At 37.2% G+C, this 19,287-nt stretch overlaps 1 protein-coding gene across 3 annotated transcripts in view; it reads right to left on the bottom strand.

The window, feature by feature from the left end:
* GABRB3 (gamma-aminobutyric acid type A receptor subunit beta3) overlaps positions 1-19,287 on the bottom strand; it is a 481,670-nt gene that overhangs the window by 53,386 nt on the left and 408,997 nt on the right. For all 3 annotated transcript variants that reach the window (XM_047086678.1, XM_047086680.1, XM_047086679.1), the window contains one exon: positions 15,417-15,637. In XM_047086678.1, coding sequence (XP_046942634.1) covers positions 15,417-15,637 — 221 coding nt within the window. The remainder of the gene's footprint in view (positions 1-15,416; positions 15,638-19,287) is intronic.

Below are 19,287 nucleotides of genomic sequence, written 5' to 3'. Positions count from 1 at the left end.
CTTTGCCTCTTCAATCCATCCTATGTCTGGCTCTATTTTATTTTGCACCTCATTTATAGCAGTTTATAGTTCCTCATGACTATTTTTTAGTCCCTTGATCTCTGTAGCAATAGATTCTCTGCTGTCCTGTATGCTTTTTACAAACCCAGCAATTAACTGTATGACTATTATTCTAAATTCTTATTCCATTATATTGCTTAAATCGTTTTTGATCAATTCATTAGCTGTTGCTACTTCCTGGAGTTTCTTTTGAGGAGAATTCTTCCATTTCATCATTTTGGGTATTCCCTGAGTAGCCCCAAACTCAGGGCACTTCCCCTGCTCTGTCAGGAGAAACTTGTGTCGGTGGGTGGGGCCATATTCAGACCCAATGTCTGCCCCCAGCCCACCGCTGGGGACACAGTAAGACTGGTGTGTACCTTATCTTCCTCTGTCCCAGGGGCAGGACTCACTGTGGAGTGGTGTGGCCCCTGTCTGGGCTGCTTGCACACTGCCAGGCTTGTGTTGCTGTCTCGATGGGATCCGCCAAGGGTGTATTAGACGGGGTGGATCCGCAAGGTGCACAGGGGTGGGAAAGGAAGGCTTAGCTAGCTTTGCAGTTGGTGGTCCCCTGAAGGAGGGGCCCTGCAGCACTGGGAGGGAGGCAGGCCTGTCTGAGGGATGGATCCACAGAAGCACTGTTGTGGGCATTTGCGTGGTGCAAGCAAGTTTTGTGACTGGAACTGGTTCCCTTTGGAATTTCGGCTGGGGAATGGGAGAGAGAGATGGTGCTTGCCAGCCCTTGTTCCCCAGTGAAGCTGAGCTCTGTTTTCTGGGACTCAACAACTCTCCCTCCTGGCATCCTCTTGGCCTCCACTCTCTCCAAGAGCAGAGCTGTTGACTTTTCAAATTCCAGATATTAAGTCCCGCTGGTTGTCAGAACTCACGGAGTTCAGCCCCTCTGCTTTTGCAAGCCAGACTTTGGGGGGCTCTGCCTTGCCAGGTGGGCTCTGCCTCCACCACCTTGGCTCCCTCCTGCCAGTCCATGTAGCGTGCACCACCTCTCCACCCTTCCTACCCTCTTCTGTGGGCCTCTTATCTAAGCTTGGCTCTGGAGAGTCCTTTGTGGTAGTCTTTTGGCAATTTTCTGGGTTATTAAGCAGATGTGGGTGGAATCTAAGCAATCAGCAGGACGAGGTGAGCCCAGTGTCCTCCTATGCCGCCATCTTCCCAGGTCTCTCTGCAACTGGTTTTTTATATGTTGATTTTGAAATGTGTAGTCTTGTTGAATTCATTTTTTAGAAGAACAGGTTAGGGGGAGGTGTTGCATGAAATCTCTAGGTTTTCTACATAAAATCATATTTTCTGAAGACAAATTTACTCCTTTTCCAATTAAAACAGATACAGCATAAGTAAACATCCTTGTTACTGATATTAAGGGAAAAGATTTCAGCTTTTCACAAATGAATAGGAATTTAATTGGAAGTTTTTAATGTATGTTCCTTATCATGTGAGGGAGTTGCCATCAATTCCTACTTCTTTGCACATTTTTATCATAAAAGGGTGTTCAATTTTGTTAAATACTTTTCTGCATCAATTGAAATATGTTTTTTTTTCTTTTCATTTTTTTAATGTTATTTTCCTATGTTGACCCATACTTGCATTCCAGGAATAAGTACCACTTTATCAAGGCATGTGTTGCTGAATCCAGCTTGCTAGTAATTTTGGGGGGGTTTTCTGCATTAATATTAATAAGGGTTATTGATCTGTGGTTTTCTTATAGTGTTTTTTCTGGCTTTGGTGTCAGGGTATAATGTTGGCTTCATAGACTGAGTAAGGAAGCATTTTGTCCTCATCAGTTTTTGAGAAGAGTTTGACCTTTTGTGGGTTAATTCTTCACTTGATTTAACTGGGGGTAATTCTTCTTTGCATATTTGGTAAAATACACCAGTGAAGCCATTTGGTCCAAGGCTGGTTTGTTTTGTTTTGTTTTGTTTTGTTTTAAGTTACTGATTCAATTGCTACAGTAATTGTAAGTCTGTTCATATTTTCTTTGTTTATATATCAGTTTTGCATGCTTCTATAAATTCGTCCATTTCATCCAGGTTATCTCATTTGTTGGCATATAATTTTTCATAGTATTTACTTGAAAATCTTTATATTTTGTAAAATTGGTACTAATGTTCTCCTTTTCATTCCTGACTTTTGTTATTTGAGTCTTCTTTATTTTTTCTTGGTCTAACTAAAGATTTGTCCACTTAGTTGATCTTTTCAAAGGACCAAATTTTCATTTCATTGATTTTTCTACATAGCATTAGTACTCTATATTTTTTCTATCTCTACTTTACTCTTTATTATTTACTTCTTTGTGTTAGCTTTCATTTTAATTTACTTTTCTTTTTTTAGTTCCCTAAGATAGGGAACTAGGATAGTTTGATTCTTCTTTTCAATGTATATGTCTACAGGTATAAATTTCCCTCTTAACATTGCTTCCCAGCATCTCATATTTTTTTTATTATTGTAGAACTTTATAATTCTCATTTCAATTCTGTATATATTTGAAATTCTGATGTCTCATGTATATATGTTTATAACCATCAAATCTTGGACAATTGACTTTTATCATCAATATACAGTATTTTTCTTTGTCTTAGTGTAGTCTTTGACCTAAAGTCTATTTAATCTCATATTAGTATAGCCACCTCAGCTCTCTTTTCATTACTATATGTATAGAATATACATTTTTATATCCTTTCACTTTAAATTTATTATGTCTTTAGAACTAAAGTGAGTCTTTCATAAATAGCATATAGATGGATCCTGTTTTGTTTTTTTAGCCATTTTTCCAATCTTTAGCTCTTGTGTGAAGAGTTTAATCTATTTATATTCTTTATCTATTTATCTTCTATCTATCTATCTATCTATCTATCTATCATCTATGATCTATTTATTTATTTTAGAGAGAGTGAGGGAGGGGGAGAGAAAGAGAGAGAAAGAAAGAGAGAGAGAGAGAGAGATAGCAAGAGAGTCTTAAGCAGGTTCTATATCCAGCACAGAGCCCAATGCAAGGCATGATCTCAAGATCCTGGGATCATGACGTGAGCCAAAATCGAGAGTTGGGCGCTTCACCAACTGAGCCATCCAGGCACACCAAATCTATTTATATTTAAAGTGGTCATGAATAAGGAAAGGCTTCTTTCTTTTTTCTGTTTTCTGTATGTCCTATAGCCTTTTGTTCCTTCATTTCCCCTATCTTTTTCTTTTCTGTTTAGCTGACTTTTTTGTGAGATATTTTGATTCTCTTCTCATTTCCTTTATGTATATTCTTTATTTTTATGTTTATTTATTTATTTATTTTGAGAGAGAAAGCACCCATGATCAGGGGGTGTACAGAGAGAGAGAAAGTGAGAGAGAATCCCAAGCAGGCTCCACGCTGTCCGTGCAGAGCCTGACATGGTGCTTAATCTCATGAATTGTGAGATCATGACCTGAGCTGAAATCAAGAGTCAGATGCACTTAACTGACTGAGCCACACAGGCACTCCTCCTTTACATATATTCTATAGACAATTTCATTTTGGTTACCCTGGAGATTATATAGGACATCCTGATATAATAACCTAATATTAATTAACATAAGCTTTACTTTAACCACATATAAAATCTCTACTCAATTTGCTTTGCACTACCCTATGTTATTGATGTTACAAGTTGCATCTTCATACCTTATGTAGCTAATGACAAAGCTTTATAATTATTTTTAAGCTTGTATCTTTTCAATAACAGAAAAAATGAAGTTACAAAAAAAATAAAGTAATACTCATTTCATTTACTTTTACTGGAGATTTTTAAAAAATCTATATATACCTTCAAGTTACTGTCTAGCATCTTTTCATTTCAAACTGAAATGAAAGTAGCCTTTTTGAGGCACAGGTCTAGTGGTAATAAAAATCCCTCAGCTTTTGTTTACCTGGGAATTTATTAATTCCTACTCTTGAAGGACAGTTTTGTCAGATTTAGAATTTGCTATTCATAAGTTTTATCTTTCAACAATTCAAATATTTAATCATTCCCCTGCCTTCTAGCCTCCAAGGCTTCTGATGGAAAAAAATGGCCCATAATCTTTTTTGAGGCTCCCCTATATAGGATGAGTCACTTCAGTCTTGATGATTTAAAGATTCTCCCTGTATATGTGACTTTTCATGTTCAATTGTATGTGTCTTTGTGTTGGTCTCTTTGGTTTTGTCCTACTTGGAGCTTTTTGAGCCTTTTGGATTTATAGATTCATATTTTTCATCAACTTCAGGAATTTTTTAGCCAATATTTCTTCCAATAATTTTTGAACACCTTTCTCACTCCCATCTCTTGGTGGACCTGATGGTTTCTTACAAGTCCCTTAGGCTTCATTCATTTTTCTTTGATCATTTTTCTTTCTGTTATCCTACTTGATTTTAATTGTTCTGTCTTCAAATTTGCTTATTCTTTCTTCTGGTTACTGAAATCTCAGTGAAATTCCCTCTAGTGAATACTTCAATTGCTGTGTCATTCAGCTTCAGGATTTGTTTGGTTCCTTTTATAACTTCTATCTCTTTATTGCATTCTGTTCATTTTATTCATACATCATTTTCTCAATTTCCTTCAGTTTCTTTGTTCATGTTTCCCTTCAGCTCTTTGAGCATAGTTAAGGCAGACAATTTAGTCTTCATCTAGTAAATCCAATGTTTTTGTATATTCAAGAATGGTTTTGTCAATTTATTTTTTTTCCTTTGAATGAGTCATGTTTTATTTTTTCTTTGTATGTCTTGCAATATTTTTTTCTTGAAAATTGGGCATTTGACTATTATAATGTTACAACCCTGACAATCAAGTTTTTCTTCTTTCTATTGTTGTTCATTTTTAGGAAGGCTTTATCCATTTATTTTGAAGTATTTCTAATTACGTTTTAAAAAGACTTTTCCTTGTCAGTATAATCAGCAAAATCTTTGTTCTATTAGTTCATGTTCAGCTGATGTTTCAACAAAGATGTTTTTGAATGACAGGAGTTAAAATAAACAAACAGAAACTCAAGCAAACAAATAAATAAAAAGAGAGAACAGCCACCTCTTCTGTCTTTGTAGACTGGTTCTGTCCTGGCACATTCTTCACCACATAGCTAGGATGGCTCTGAGTTTAGGGATCAGCCAGGGTAAAAACTTAAGGTCTTCTCAGGACTTTTTCTGAGAATATGTTTTGCCTGCGTATATGCATAACTTTCTTAATTCTGTATACTTAACTGTTTTTTTAAATGTTTGTTTATTTTTAATAGAGAGAGAGACAGAATGTGAGCAGGGGAGTGGTAGAGAGAGAGGGAAACACAGAATCTGAAGCAGGCTTCAGGCTCTGATCTGTCAGCACAGAGCCCAATGCGGGGCTCAAACTCATGAAACATGAGATAACGACCTTAGCCGAAGTTGGATACTTTACCAACTGAGCCACCAGGCACCCCTAACTGCTTTTGAATAACATGATTTCTCAGCCTTCAGCTTCTTCTTTGAGCCTTAAATGATCTATTTTATATTTCTACCCCGAGTCTCTTGACCTAGACATCCATGAGTTATAGACATATTGTAGCCTATATGACCATAACCTGACTTTTTTCCTGCCTGCATTTTGAGTTATGCAAAATAGATATGAGCATCTTGTTTCAGTCCTTCAGGTATCCTCCAGACAGTTTAGAACATATGTACACCATATTTACAAACAAGGTCTCTTCTGTGTCACCAGTGTAAGGGAAGAAACTGGCAACTGGGCTCCTACCTGCCCTTGCATCAGGGAGGGGATGGGGAAATGGCAGGTAAAAATATAACTAAACTTTCCAACTCTTTTCAATATAGTTTTTTTCCTTTATTTGGCATTTGGTTGGTTTTTGCAAACTTTAGAATATTTTTCAGAGCTCCTACAAAGTTGTTTCAGACAGCTTCTGCCTATTTTTGATATTTCTATAAAGAAACAAGAGCTTGAAGTTTCTTAGTCTGCTATTTTGCTAATGTCACTCAATAATAACATCTTTAAAATAGAGAGAATTTTCCTGAAAAACATGAATTTTCAAGATTGATGCAAGAAGAAAACCTAGAGAGACATAAAAGTATAGCCATGTGTTCCAGGGTAGAAAATGTCATTCAAGAACCTATTCAACATACCATGCATCTATAGAAAACATTTCATATGATGTGTATATTTATAACTAATTTTTTAGAGTACTTACAGGAATACTAATCTTTTAGGAATATTTACTTGTATAATATAATCTATTACAGAACATATTAAAAGAAATCTTCTTGATTCATATTATGTCAAAACATACCATGAAATACAAAGACAGATGTAATCTATTGATATATTTAACAGAATCTATATGGTATATATCACAAATGTGTGAAAGTGCCCCACTTTACCACCTCACCATTGGGCAATTTACTAAGGAATTTCAGTGAATTGGCTCATGGTTCTTAGAAGTTTCAGGTAAGTCATAGATCTTAATAAGAGTCACAGTAATAAGAGAGAAAGAATTAATCTGGGAATAGATTTCTTGAGACAGTTTCCAGCCATCCTTCTAGGAGATTAATACCTTCAGTTGGGACTCCAGGAGCAATGGTACCTGTTTCACACTTGGGACAAATTGAGTAGTTTTGAGGCAGCAGAATAGAGGAAACTGAATGGGGAATGGATCGTCATAATAGCAATGCAGGCATATTTCCTGTGGATCACACATGAGCTATGTGTAAAAATAGGAAGATCCAAAGTCATCTTGGATTCTCTACAAGAGGCCTGCCAAGATGGCAGAGACAAGCTGACCATGAAAGATGGATTCCTAGAGCTGAGAAAAGAGTTCCAAGAGACTTCATGAAATAAAAACATATCCTACCCTCCTACTCCCCTAACCCTCAGTGCTGGTCAAGGGACCAGCTGGAGTAAGGTGCCTCATGGTGGGAAACTCTGAGAAGTGTTAATTTTCAGTATCTTCTAAGTCCAAAGAGTATGAAGTCACAAGAAAGTGGTACTAGTTCAAGTAAAACTTTTCTTATTTTCCCTCCAAATCCTAAATTTTCACAATGGGAGGAGTCACATTGTTATCAACCTCGGTTGTGGGGTGGGGGTGGGTTATAGAAGATAAATAGAATCAGAAAGGCTGAAAAGTCAACTACCCTTCCTTTGCCATTACAGTCTTCTAGTCTGTAATAAGGCTGGGCTGTGGAAAGGGAAAATAATAATGCTAAATATGAATTTAGTATTAAACACTGACTTCAGAATTGTTGTGTAACATAATGATGGAAAAGAACTAATACTAAAACATTGGCAGAAAACCATGATATCTGCCAAAATTTTTACCCATGGTGAAGAAATTTCATACCCCAATGAACAGTGTATAAGGGGATAGTGGGTAACAAACAAAATTGCATTATGACTAGGTCACAAGGTATACTTAAAAACAATAAACTGTTTGTTTAAGCAATTATAAAAGAACAATTAAAACAACATATTTATTGATATCTCTCCTCAGGGGAGGGAAAGAAAAACAAAAATAAACTAATGGGACTACACCAAAATATAAAGCTTTTGCACAGCAAAGGAAACCATCAACAAAACAGAAAGACAACCTAGTGACTTAGAAAGGATATTTGCAAATGATATATCTGATAAGGGATTAATATTGAAACTATGTGAAGAACACAACTCAACATAAAAAAAAATCTGATTAAAACATTTGTAGAGAACCTGAATAGACATTTTTCCAAAGACATACAGATAGCCAATAGAAATACAAAAAAAAAAGTTAAACATCACTAATTATCAAGAAAAACATCAATCCATCATCCATCAATCATCAAAACCATAATGAGCTATCACCTCGCACCAGGCAATGGCAAGTATTAAGTATTAAAAAAAGATAAGAAATAACAACCATTGGCAAGGATGTGGAGAAAAGGGACCCCCCAAGCACTATTGGTAGGAACGTAAATTAGTGCAACCACTATGGAAAACAATATGGAGGTTACTCAAAAAAATAAAAATAGAAATACCATATATTTCAGTAATTACACTATGGACATTTACCTGCCACCCCAAATGAAGACCCTTATTCAGAAAGATATATGCACCCCTATGTTTATTACAGCATTATTTACAACACCCAAGATATGGAAGCAACCTGCATTCATTGACAGATGACTAGATAAAGAAAATGTGATACATACACATACAATAGAATATTACTCAGCCATAAAAAGAAATGAATTCTTGCGATTTGCAACAATATGGATGAAATTACAGGGTATTATACTAAGAGAAGTAAGTCAGACAGAAAAAGACAAATACTGTAAGCTTTCATTTCTGTGTAGAATACAACCAAACAAGCAAGCAAACAATAAATAACAGACTCTTAAATACAGAGAAGAAATTGGTGGCTGCCAGAAGGGAGAGGGTGGGGGGATGGGTGAAATACATAAAGAGAATCAAGAAGTACAAACCTCTAGTCATAAAATAAATAAGTCACAGAATGAAAGTACAGCACAGGGAGTATAGCCAATCATATTATAATATTGCATGGTGAAGCTAATGACTACACACATCATGGTAGGCTTGAGTAATATATAGAATTGTTGAATCAACATGTTGCATAGCTGAAACTAAGAGAACATTGTATGTCAATTATATATCAATTAAAAAAATTGTAAATTAGCCATGGACAAAACAAATGTAATGGTTTTTAAAGAGTATTGCCCACCATGATAAAATAGGATTTATATAAGGAATTCAAGGATGAATCAAGGTAGGGAATTATTACATCTCAATTACAGGTTAAGTTAGGAAAATGAGCAAACAGAGAGTTAATTAATAAACTACTTTTACTTCTGATATGTAAAGAAAAAGTAATCTAGGGTCAGTTATCTGATTTATAATTAGTTGTTGAATATAAACTCCATAATTTTGTGATATCTGTGTTGTTCAACTCATGAGATAGTTCCCAGAAACTAATTTATAGTGTATTTATATTTTTTTTTGAAAGAGAGAGTCAGAGCTCAAGTGGGGGAGGGGACAAGAGAGACAGAGACACAGAATCTGAAGCATGCTCCAGGCTCTGAGTTGTCAGTACAGAGCCCAACGTGGGGCTCGAACTCATGACCCGTGAGATCATGACCTGAGCTGAAGTTGGATGCCCAACCAACGGAGCCATCCAGATGCCCCCATAAATATATTGTTTTAATGGAAGTAAAAGAATGAGTCATAATTACCGTAAACTGAAAATGCAAATCATGTTTCATAGTGGGATGCAAGAAGCACTCTTCTTTTAACAAAGAACTAGGAAATACTGTACATTATTATCCCTACTGTGTTTCATTTTCTGAAAGCATAAATCAATGCAATAAAACAGGAAATAGAAATAAGAGTAAAACTAATGAAAATGAACACAAAAAACCCATCATTATAAGCATTATGATTATTAGACTAAAATTCTGAAGATTACTAACTAAACTGTAAGCCTGGATGGATATGATACTGGATAAATGCCTAAACAAAGAGCTATAAACAAATAGATTATAGCTTTCCCACATATCAGTAGAAGACAGTTTAAAAATAACACAAAAATGATCCCATTCCTAACAGTATCACACATAAAAAATAGGAATATCCTTACCAATATATGAGACGGCTGTCTGAAGAAAATGATAAAACTGCTACAAGTCATGAATGAAGACATGAATGAATGCAGAAAAGTCACAGTTATGTAGGAAAGATTGAATATAGTATAGCATTTGTTCAATGTTTATCGAGCGTAATTCCAGCCAACATTTCAAACTGTATTTTTTAGAATTTGCTAAAACAAATGATTGTTCATGTGGAAGGATAAACTGGTAAGTATAGAAACAAATAGCTGACTATTTGAGAAGAAAAAATTTGAAAAGCTGCCTTATATACACCAAGATAAATTCTGATGGATTAAGAACCTAAATGGAAAATATAAAAATAAAAGTACTACAGAAAGAAGAATTAGAATTTAAATTTAATTCTCATACAATATTTTTTTTCCACCCAAGACAATAGTAGATTTTTGGGATGGAACAATAAATAAGACAGAGACAGTTCTTTTCTCAGAGAATTTATATTCTCATGTTCCCCACCATTATGGGTAATTACAAAAGTCAATAAATAATAAGATATTGACAAGATAATGTTAGATCTAAGTACTATAATACAAATAAAAGAAGGGAATAGACAATCAGAATAGGATTCTCCTTGTGGAGGTGACGGTTGAAGTGTCTTCAATTATGTAAGTACTCTATGATGCCAAAACACGAGTATCTACAAGTGAAGTATTACATCCAGCAAAGAGCATGTGCAAAGGCCTTAAGACAGGAACATCCTCATCCTTGATATTTATGAAGAGTAGAAGGAAGGTCTGCATACTAGAAGCATGATAAAGAGTGAGTGCAAGAGTCAAAGAGTAACAGCCATGTCAGATGGTCTCTTTGCAAATCAGAAGATGAAGAGGTTTCATGGTTTTTTGTTTGTTTTTGTTTTATTTATTTTTGAGAGGGTTGGTGGAAGAAGGAGGGGCAGAAAGACAGGGAGACAGTGGATCAGTAGTGGGCTCTGCACTTACAGCAGAGAGCCCGATGTGGGGCTCAAATTCATGAACCATAAGATCATGACCTGAGCTGAAGTCAGACGCTTAACCGAATGAGCCACCCAGGCGCCCCGAGGTTTCTGTGTTTTTAATTAAAGTATGAGGTAATGTCATCAAATGAGAGTGGTGGGAGTGACTGAAGTGAAGGTGTGAAAGTGTCCTTAAAAACAGGGGAAGAATGAATGGAGCGTAAGAAGGATACAATTTTATGAGCTTGAATTTAAAATGGAACAAGTGATTTTAAACAGGTTTGAGGAATGAAGTAAATAGGTTATTTACAGTAGCCAAATGATAAAGTCTGAAGCATGTGTCACAACCCCTAAATATGTAATTTATTGCTGATAAGAGTAAAAAAATTGGCATAATCCTTTTTAGAAAGTAATTCATCAATATGTTATTTACTTACATAAAAGTAACTGGGAACCAGAGACAAAACGGGAGTTTGGGAATTAAGCACACCTATGCTCAAATCACATCAGTCTTATTAGTTCTGTAAGCTTAGGTCTTTTCTGGGGGAAAAAGATGTCTGATCAGAACCACCGTAGGAAATACAGTTTCAGAATAAGATGGCAGCCAAACCAATTAGGTGACTTAATTTGAATCTTGTGAAATAAGTTGTAGCTTCATCTTGGCATTGCATTAAACCTCTTAATTATAAAAATGGCAACTTTAACAATTTTAAGTATTTTTAATAGCAAGTGGGAATGTTACAATGTATTTTCCAATATATTTTGCAATAAGCTTTTCATGTAGAATATTGCTATGCTTTTTTGATGAAGATGACTAAGCCTTAGATTCTCAGATGCTTTTTGAAGCAAATCAATTACTATTTTGTGAACCTATTACCAGTTCCTAACATAAGAAAAATGTTCCAAAGACAAAATGCATGGCCTGAAGAAAAGATCATGTTACAAAGTTTACTCACTGGTGCAGGGTGAGATATTCAATGATATCAGATGATCAGTTGACTGGAAAAGAAAGATGGGAATATTGTAGAGGGATAATGACTCTGCCTTCTTATAGGCAGCAAAAATCTTGAGCCCAGCACCAAAGAAAACACAAAAACTGTGACAGGAACAGGACCAAGATCTATAAGCATCTTAGCCAAGATCTTCCTAGTTCCTGAAAAGGTTTGGCTGCACAAAGGAAATTTCAAAGAGCCCCAGTTTTATTTTAGGATGGTATGAATGCCCTATCAAGAGCATTGTGTCACATCACATGGTGACTGAGACATGTTCACAAAGCTCAGTTCATTGTTTTATTCAGATGAGCCCAAACCAACAAGCTCAAACTAGTGATAGCCCAAGTTTCAAATTCAAGGGGCTGTAAGAGTCATTGAAAAAATAGCTCATGATTTATAATGACCTTTTGTCATTACAAGAACATGATCACTCTCAAGTATCTGTGTGAGCAGTTATTGGCCACTTTTGTAGAGTCATCAGAGTAATGGATTAATGATTTCCCAGAATAAGACTGAGATGACGTACAAGCCCATGTCATGGACAGCTCATCCACAGCCAGAGATCTTCATCTACGCTCGATAAAGCAAAAGTTCTTATTGATCCTGTACTGCAATGGCTGAATATGAATAGCAATAGGAGCCTAGAGGAGTTAAATGGTGACTGACCTACCAGCGTAAGCTACTGTGGTATAGCTGGGTATAGGCCAATCCCAGTCTCCAGTGGGGAGATAAATTCAACCTTAATGTCTCAGGGATATAGCCAGGACAATTAGTATCTCAGGGATATAGCCAGTAAGAATGCAATCCCTATTGGGCTGGACCTTCATCAGCAGCACCTGCTTTTAAGCAGGAGATAAATAATAATCCTAGTGCTCCATAACCCTTAATGGGAATTTAACTCACTAAAGTCCTCAGCTGTACCAGACCTCATTCAGGCTCATGCCATGGTACCCAGTACCAAGAAGATATAATGTGTCATTGGGGTTTTATACACTGGCACATCCTGGATTTGCCATGTCACCAATATGATTCAGTGATCACAAAAGTAGAAAGAGAGCAAAGAGAAGGTAGGATTTGGGGCCAAGAGGAAGATAGAGGGTTTCCTATCAATGTAAACACTCTCAGTGTTTTTAACCCAAAACACAATACTTATAGTGTGAGTGTGTGTGTGTGTGTGTGTGTGAAATAGAATATATAAAAATGTTACTTCAGTTCACAAGGAATAACATGGAATATGTATATACATGAATTCAATAACATTATTTTGAAATACTAATGTGCTTTTTGTCCAAAAATTCAAGTCAAACTTCAACTTCAAATTAATTTCTATAGCTATTTGTGATTTTTAAATCTAAAGGCAGAAATTTCTAGATTAGTCAATTTCAAAAGGAATCAGATGGCACAGTGTAGCTGTTAAGCATATGCAGAATGTGGCAGTCTGTTGTTTAGAGATTTTCTTTCTGACAGCTTGTCCAGGTCCATAAAGATCTAAAGAATTGTTTCAAAAATATGAGGTTCTAAATAAAGATCTAAGGAGTATATTGAGACTGCATTTGAATAAAAACAGCTATTTATTTAGAAATCCATTTACTGATTTAAGAGGTTGCTTGAGATGTATAATGGATGTAATTTGACTGGAGAGTAGTTAAAGTTATTGTACCAATTTTATTATTGAAAACTTTCCATGGGCTTATTATATAATTATATATATAAATATTATTATATTAAATAATATATAAATATTAATATAATATAAATATATATATTTATATTTATACAGGCAGGGTATTAGCTAAAGATATAGTTTTATTCTCTTGGCTTTTCTTATTCTTGTGTTTTGTGTTGTTAAATCCAGCAGTTTCAAATGGAGCTTGGAAATTTATTACAGTTCTTTCATTCATATCATTCTGTCTGCTATGATCTGAATGCTTACGTGCCCCCAAAATTCATATGTTGAAATCCTATCCCCAAAGGTGGTGGTATTAGGAAGTGGGGGCTGAGGTCATGAGGGTGGATCCTTCATGAATGGGGTTAGTGTTCTTATAAAAGAGATCCCACAGAGCTCCTTTCCCCTTTTCACCAGGTGAGGACACAGTGGGAATGTGCCTACTATCAACAAGGAAGTGGGCCTTCCCCAGCCACTGGCACCTTGATCTTGGATCCAGTGTCCAGAAATGTGAGAAATAAATACCTGTTGTTTATAAGCCATCCAGCTTATGGTATTTTGTTATAGCAGCCAGATAGGCATTCTCCTAACAGTTAAAGTTTCAAAGGAGGCATACTAAATTTTCTACCTCTGGTAAGAAAATAAAGAACACAAAAATAAAAATGGAGAGAACCCAAATAGCAAATTTTGTTTAAAAAGGCAAGCCTAGGCTTAATTTTTATTGATATTGCTTCTTTTTGCTCTTCCCCCCACCACACACACACATATAGTTTTTCTATTCATTTTGGTGGGAGGTGGGGCAGGTAAATGAGGGACATGACTCTTCATTTTATGCTCACATGGTTTCTGGGTAACCTTTCGTAAAACTGATGTACTTCTCAGAACCTCTGGAGTTTTGCATCCATTTTTTTAATTTCCAGGCAAAAATGAAAGAGGCTTAAAATGCCCCAGAGAAACATCAACCTAAAACATCAATTATTATAGTAATACCATAGGTTGGTTGACATGTACCACTTTTTTTCCTCCTTAAAGTTAAAAAAAAGTCTGATTTTCACTAAAATCTGACTCCTGTTCTATATATTGCTGTTTTGAGAAAGTCACTCAACATTTGTACTTAAGGCAATGTTAAATAAACCCTTCCCTAATTTGAAGCATGAAAAGTCAGTGGTGTGGATTTAAATGTATGTTGCTATGATTTCACTAAGATCTATTGGAATCTTAGTAAAAGGTCTATGGTCTCACAATATTTTATGATACATATTTTGTTCAAGATATCCACCATCATCCTCTCAAAACTGTGGTAACTCCTAGAAGATCTCAAAAGCACTTTTAGACCAGGAGATCAGGAAAGACACAACATGCACACATCCACACCCACACACAATTACTCTAAAACAAAACAAAATAAAAATCATTACAAAATCAGCACAAGAGACAAAAGATTTTTAAGGTCACCATTTAGCAAGGTTGATATTCATAATAATTAGCCACCAACAGTGGTGGAGCATTATGGGAAGGTCTGGTGGTTTCCAGGGCAACCAGGAAAGCCCAGAGCCTCTTCAGGGTTCCAGGCAGCAGTCTGGTTTCCTGATTCAAGTGATTTCATTATGAGACCTGGTGAGATGATTCTCATCAGGAAGCCTTGCATTTAGTCATTCCCATAAATATTGGTGACACTACCTCATAAAGCTCTGAGGAGACTATCCCATATAATGGCAAAACTAGACAGTTTTTTCACCTCAGCAAACAGCTGTGGGACAACTTTATTGAAAGCCTCTGCAGTGTCAGAGCAATATTCATTACAGCCTTTGTGGCTATGATATAGGAAATCCGTCCTCAGAGAATCTGTGCTCTCAGATACGGCAATGCGATTATTTAAAATCAGTCCAAGGAGATGGTTTTTCCCTTGTGTGATGACTATTTATAGTAACAGTAATACACCAAATCTTATAAGATGTGTGTGTGTGTGTGTGTGTGTGTGTGTGTGTATGTGTGTGTGTGCGCGCGCGCGCAAATCTCAGTGTTCCGTGGATGTCTCCTAATTAATCTGAGGACATGGCCTCACTTCCTATAATCATCTCAATGAGAAATTCAATGCCAATGCGTCATGCAACTGCGAAATTAGCCCTGAAAAGGCAGACAGACCTGAGCCCGTACAGCACCGTCCCATCAGGGTGAAGGCGGATCATGCGGTTTTTCACTGTCACTCCATGCACAAATGACTTTTTGTCATTTAAGAAATATGTGTCAGGCACCCATAGCTGGTCAGCCACTCGATTGTCAAGCGTGAGGTTGAGAGGGATCCCAGAATAGGCAAGCCTTTTATCTCTCCAATATTGTTGAAAATACATGGTTAAGGTGTAATCCTGGGGGGGGAAAGAAAAGGAAAAAGTTAGTTTGTGCTCAGCCACAGGCGTATTTCCTCCATGACTGGTCAAATTCAGGTTGGAATCCAGAAGAAGTGGGTATTATTTTCAGGCAGGGTTGGAAGCTTGGTTGCTTTCTTGTAAATGCAAATAAATACTAGGTTTAATAGGTATAAATCATGCTAATAAATCCTCTGTTTTAGAAAAAAAAATCCTCTGTTTTATTTAGACAAGAACCAGACTAGACAAATTGGCATTTAAGCAATAGCCACACAGACATAAGGGACAAAAAATAATTTTTAAAAAGTCATCATAATATCAGGTTGCTGGCAGGACCCTGAGCCTTCTCCTATGTCCTCCATCTCCCACCAGACACACATGTGTCTTCACTACCTATGGCAGAGGACCTCTATTTACAAATTCTCTCTGCAACATAAGCCTCTTTCCTCTCCTACCCTCTGAGAAAGCTGTAAATACAAACTCTGTAAACATACTTTGGCGACCCAATGACCTGTGGGAGGTCTCTATGCCTTATTCTTTTTTTCTTCCAGAACACCATTTCTATACTAACTAGGCCATATCATCACCTTGAGATGATGATACATTCGTCTGGGAAAAATGGGAGCCTGTAGCTTACGCTGGATATAGGAGAAGAGAAATGGACCATGGTATAACCCTCACAGGCTTGCCAACAAAATAAGCACAAATCTAGGCAGATGATCCTACTGTTTTGGTTTGTTTGTTTGTTTGTTTGTTTTGGGATTTCTTTTGCAAAGTCATTAATGTAGTAAGAAAGAAAGAAATCAAGCTGAGCATGAAAATTCTATTTTTAAATTTCTATTCTTTTTGGCAATCAATATTCAAGTCTACAACAATCAAGTCTGAAAATTTGGTAATATTCATGGGACATCCTGAACCCCACTATATAAGAATCCAAACTGAAAACCCCACTATATAAGTATCTAAACTCTCCAACCAGGGAAGGAAAAAACACTGTTACATATAGGAACTTCTGAATCACACACTTACAGGTATCTGAAAACATCCTGGCTTTGTGCACAGTGAGAGAGGGGATTGCAAATCAATTGAAGAATCTATCCTAGACACAGGTCTTATGACATCCTATGCAATACTCATTTTACTGACTCACAGGGCAGTTCTCAGTGCTTGCTAATCTAACAATGCCTATTTATTACTGACCTCAAGAGTGTTAGAACATAGAAGCCTCTGAAATGTCAAAGAACACACCTGGATGTTTTTCTCCAGGTGCTCACAGGCAAGGAGGTGACAAAAACCAATGCATTCTAAATAACTATAAATAGAATAAGTTTTAAACTATAAGGGCCATAAAAAATCAGAGGAGGGGGAATCAAGAAAATTCAAATGGGCTGAGGAGTCTTTATAGAGGTTTCATTTGCAGCTTGAAGGAGAGATACTATTTGTGTAGATAAGAAGACACAGAGAGGAGTTCCCCCCACCCCAGGCACTTATATGGGCAGAGCTCTGTGCCTGGCATTACCTGTGTGAACTGTCCCCCAGCCCACCTCCCATCCTCACAGAGCAGGTAGCATTAAAGACCTTGGTTAGCCAGATATTAGATAGGGAGCATGAAAAAAAATCATATGAGGGTGCTGCTTTTATTGCATTGATGAGAATCCTTGAAGAGTTCAGTTTTGCTGGAACTTAGAGTTCAAGAGGGGAAAAGGACAAAGTGGTCAGCAAGGCTGGATTCTGTGGCAGTGACCAAGAAGGTGGAAAAACTTGAATGTCAGCTCCATAGCCAATGAAAGTCATTGAAGGTTTCAAGTAGCAACTGACCCAACCAAGTGTATTAATCTTGTCTTTTATTTTATGTTTTCCCATGTTTTAACATCTGGACCCTGGTTGACCTTGGAGGGACTTATCTCCCTCCTCCAAGGGCTAGCTAATTCCTATACATAACAAACAATCCCATTAAGCTCTAAACTCCAAATTCAAACCAACCAATCCAGAGCTTACACCCCAAATGCCAGAGCTCACATCCCAAGTGCTTTCTGTATTGGGCTTTCACACTCAAGGCCAATACATCATCTGTGTCCAAGTACCAGGCAACTACAGACAGTCTAGACCATAGGGCCCACTTTAATTACTGAAACTAGCCAATCCTAAGCCTGTTTATCCAGCCTCCCCCATGCCCATTCCTTCCCATGGAAACCACCATAAAGGCTCTTGCCCACAGCTTCCCTTCTTTCCTGTGACTGACCCTGGTGCTTCCCTGTGTGCCTCACATCCCCTGCAATGGATTGTGTGTCCCCTTCTCTTGGGGTCTGTGATTAACAAACTATCTTTTCAATGTCAGCTGCCTCCTGATCTGTTGTGTCTGCCATACCTAAATAATAATACAACCGATTTTAAACACAAAATTGTGGATCAGGAAAATCAGGTGTGATCAAATGGGTGGAGAGTGCTTGCTGGTGGGTGATAGGGAGAACAGGTGGAAAGGGGGTACAGGTTAAGGAAATCCTAAAATTTCACAGATATTAGGCTTGATGTGAATGGACCCACAAAGAGTGCAATCACATACCCTGCATTAGCAGAAACGATGGTTAATGTAGGTGGTGCATCTTTAACTAAAACATGCAAAGTTTTGGTGGCATAAGTTGGAAATCAGCAGTAGCAGCTAAAGGATTTTCAATTTGAATGTAATGCTCCAAATTACATTCTTTTGAAATAGAAGCATTTCACTTGCTTCTCTCTTTGGTTTCTAAGCCCACATCCTACGCCTGAGTCATGAAGTCTAGCACTTCTCCGAGTTTCCTTCCAACTTGCATTCATATGGGTTGCTGTGAGGTTGTAGGGAATGTGTCATTTTGCCCTGGGAACTCAGTTGTCATCAAACTTGGACTCTGGGTCTTGTGCTGTTCTCCACACAAGCAGCAGCACATCTCAATTTTGGTCTTGGGTGTTTGCTGAGGTGAGTTGAGTGGATTAGAGTTGGGGAGAGCTTATGTCGTACAGGGAGAAAACTAGTATTTAAATTCAAACCTGCTGTATCAGCTGTGCTTTCTAAAGCAATGGCATCATTACACCAGTGGGGACACTAGTCAGTATCCCACTTCTTTCTCCTGTACAGACTGGCAGACAAAGGAAAGGTGACAGCAGACAAGTCCAATCCTCCCTTTGCTCTCTTGTGCAGTTGGGGCAGTTAATGGGAGATTTTAGTGTTAAGTGGGCCACAGTACTGACTCCTGTTCTGTGCAGTGGTGAGCACCATGCACGATAATGTCAGCAGCAATTAACACGCTCTGATCTCTTGGTATGTGCTAGGCCTTATGCTAGAGTCATTTAAATGTAAAACAGGGATTATCAGTATTCTCACTATCATCCCCCATCAATGAAGAAAATGTTTTAGAAAGCTCAAGAAATTTGCTTCCTTTCTCCCATGCCCCAATAAATAGGAGTAACTTGGGGAAGTGGGATTTGAATTTGGGGCTCCCTCCCTGGAGGGTGTGACTCTCAACCTCAAAACAAAGCTCCTAAGGACAGAAGCTAAATAGTTCTGCATAATACACTGAAATGAGCTTGGTGGGAGGATAGTCTGCAAAGATATCTTGGTTACTAGAGAATCAAGTCATGTAAGATAATTCAGCTTTTGAGAGGTAAGAATTGTG

The sequence above is a fragment of the Lynx rufus genome, unplaced genomic scaffold (genome assembly GCF_022079265.1).
Source record: "Lynx rufus isolate CCGP_SWC_20201006 ecotype Redwood Valley unplaced genomic scaffold, mLynRuf1.p SCAF_21, whole genome shotgun sequence".
NCBI lineage: Eukaryota > Metazoa > Chordata > Mammalia > Carnivora > Felidae > Lynx > Lynx rufus.
This window is presented reverse-complemented; position numbering and strand designations above follow the sequence as displayed.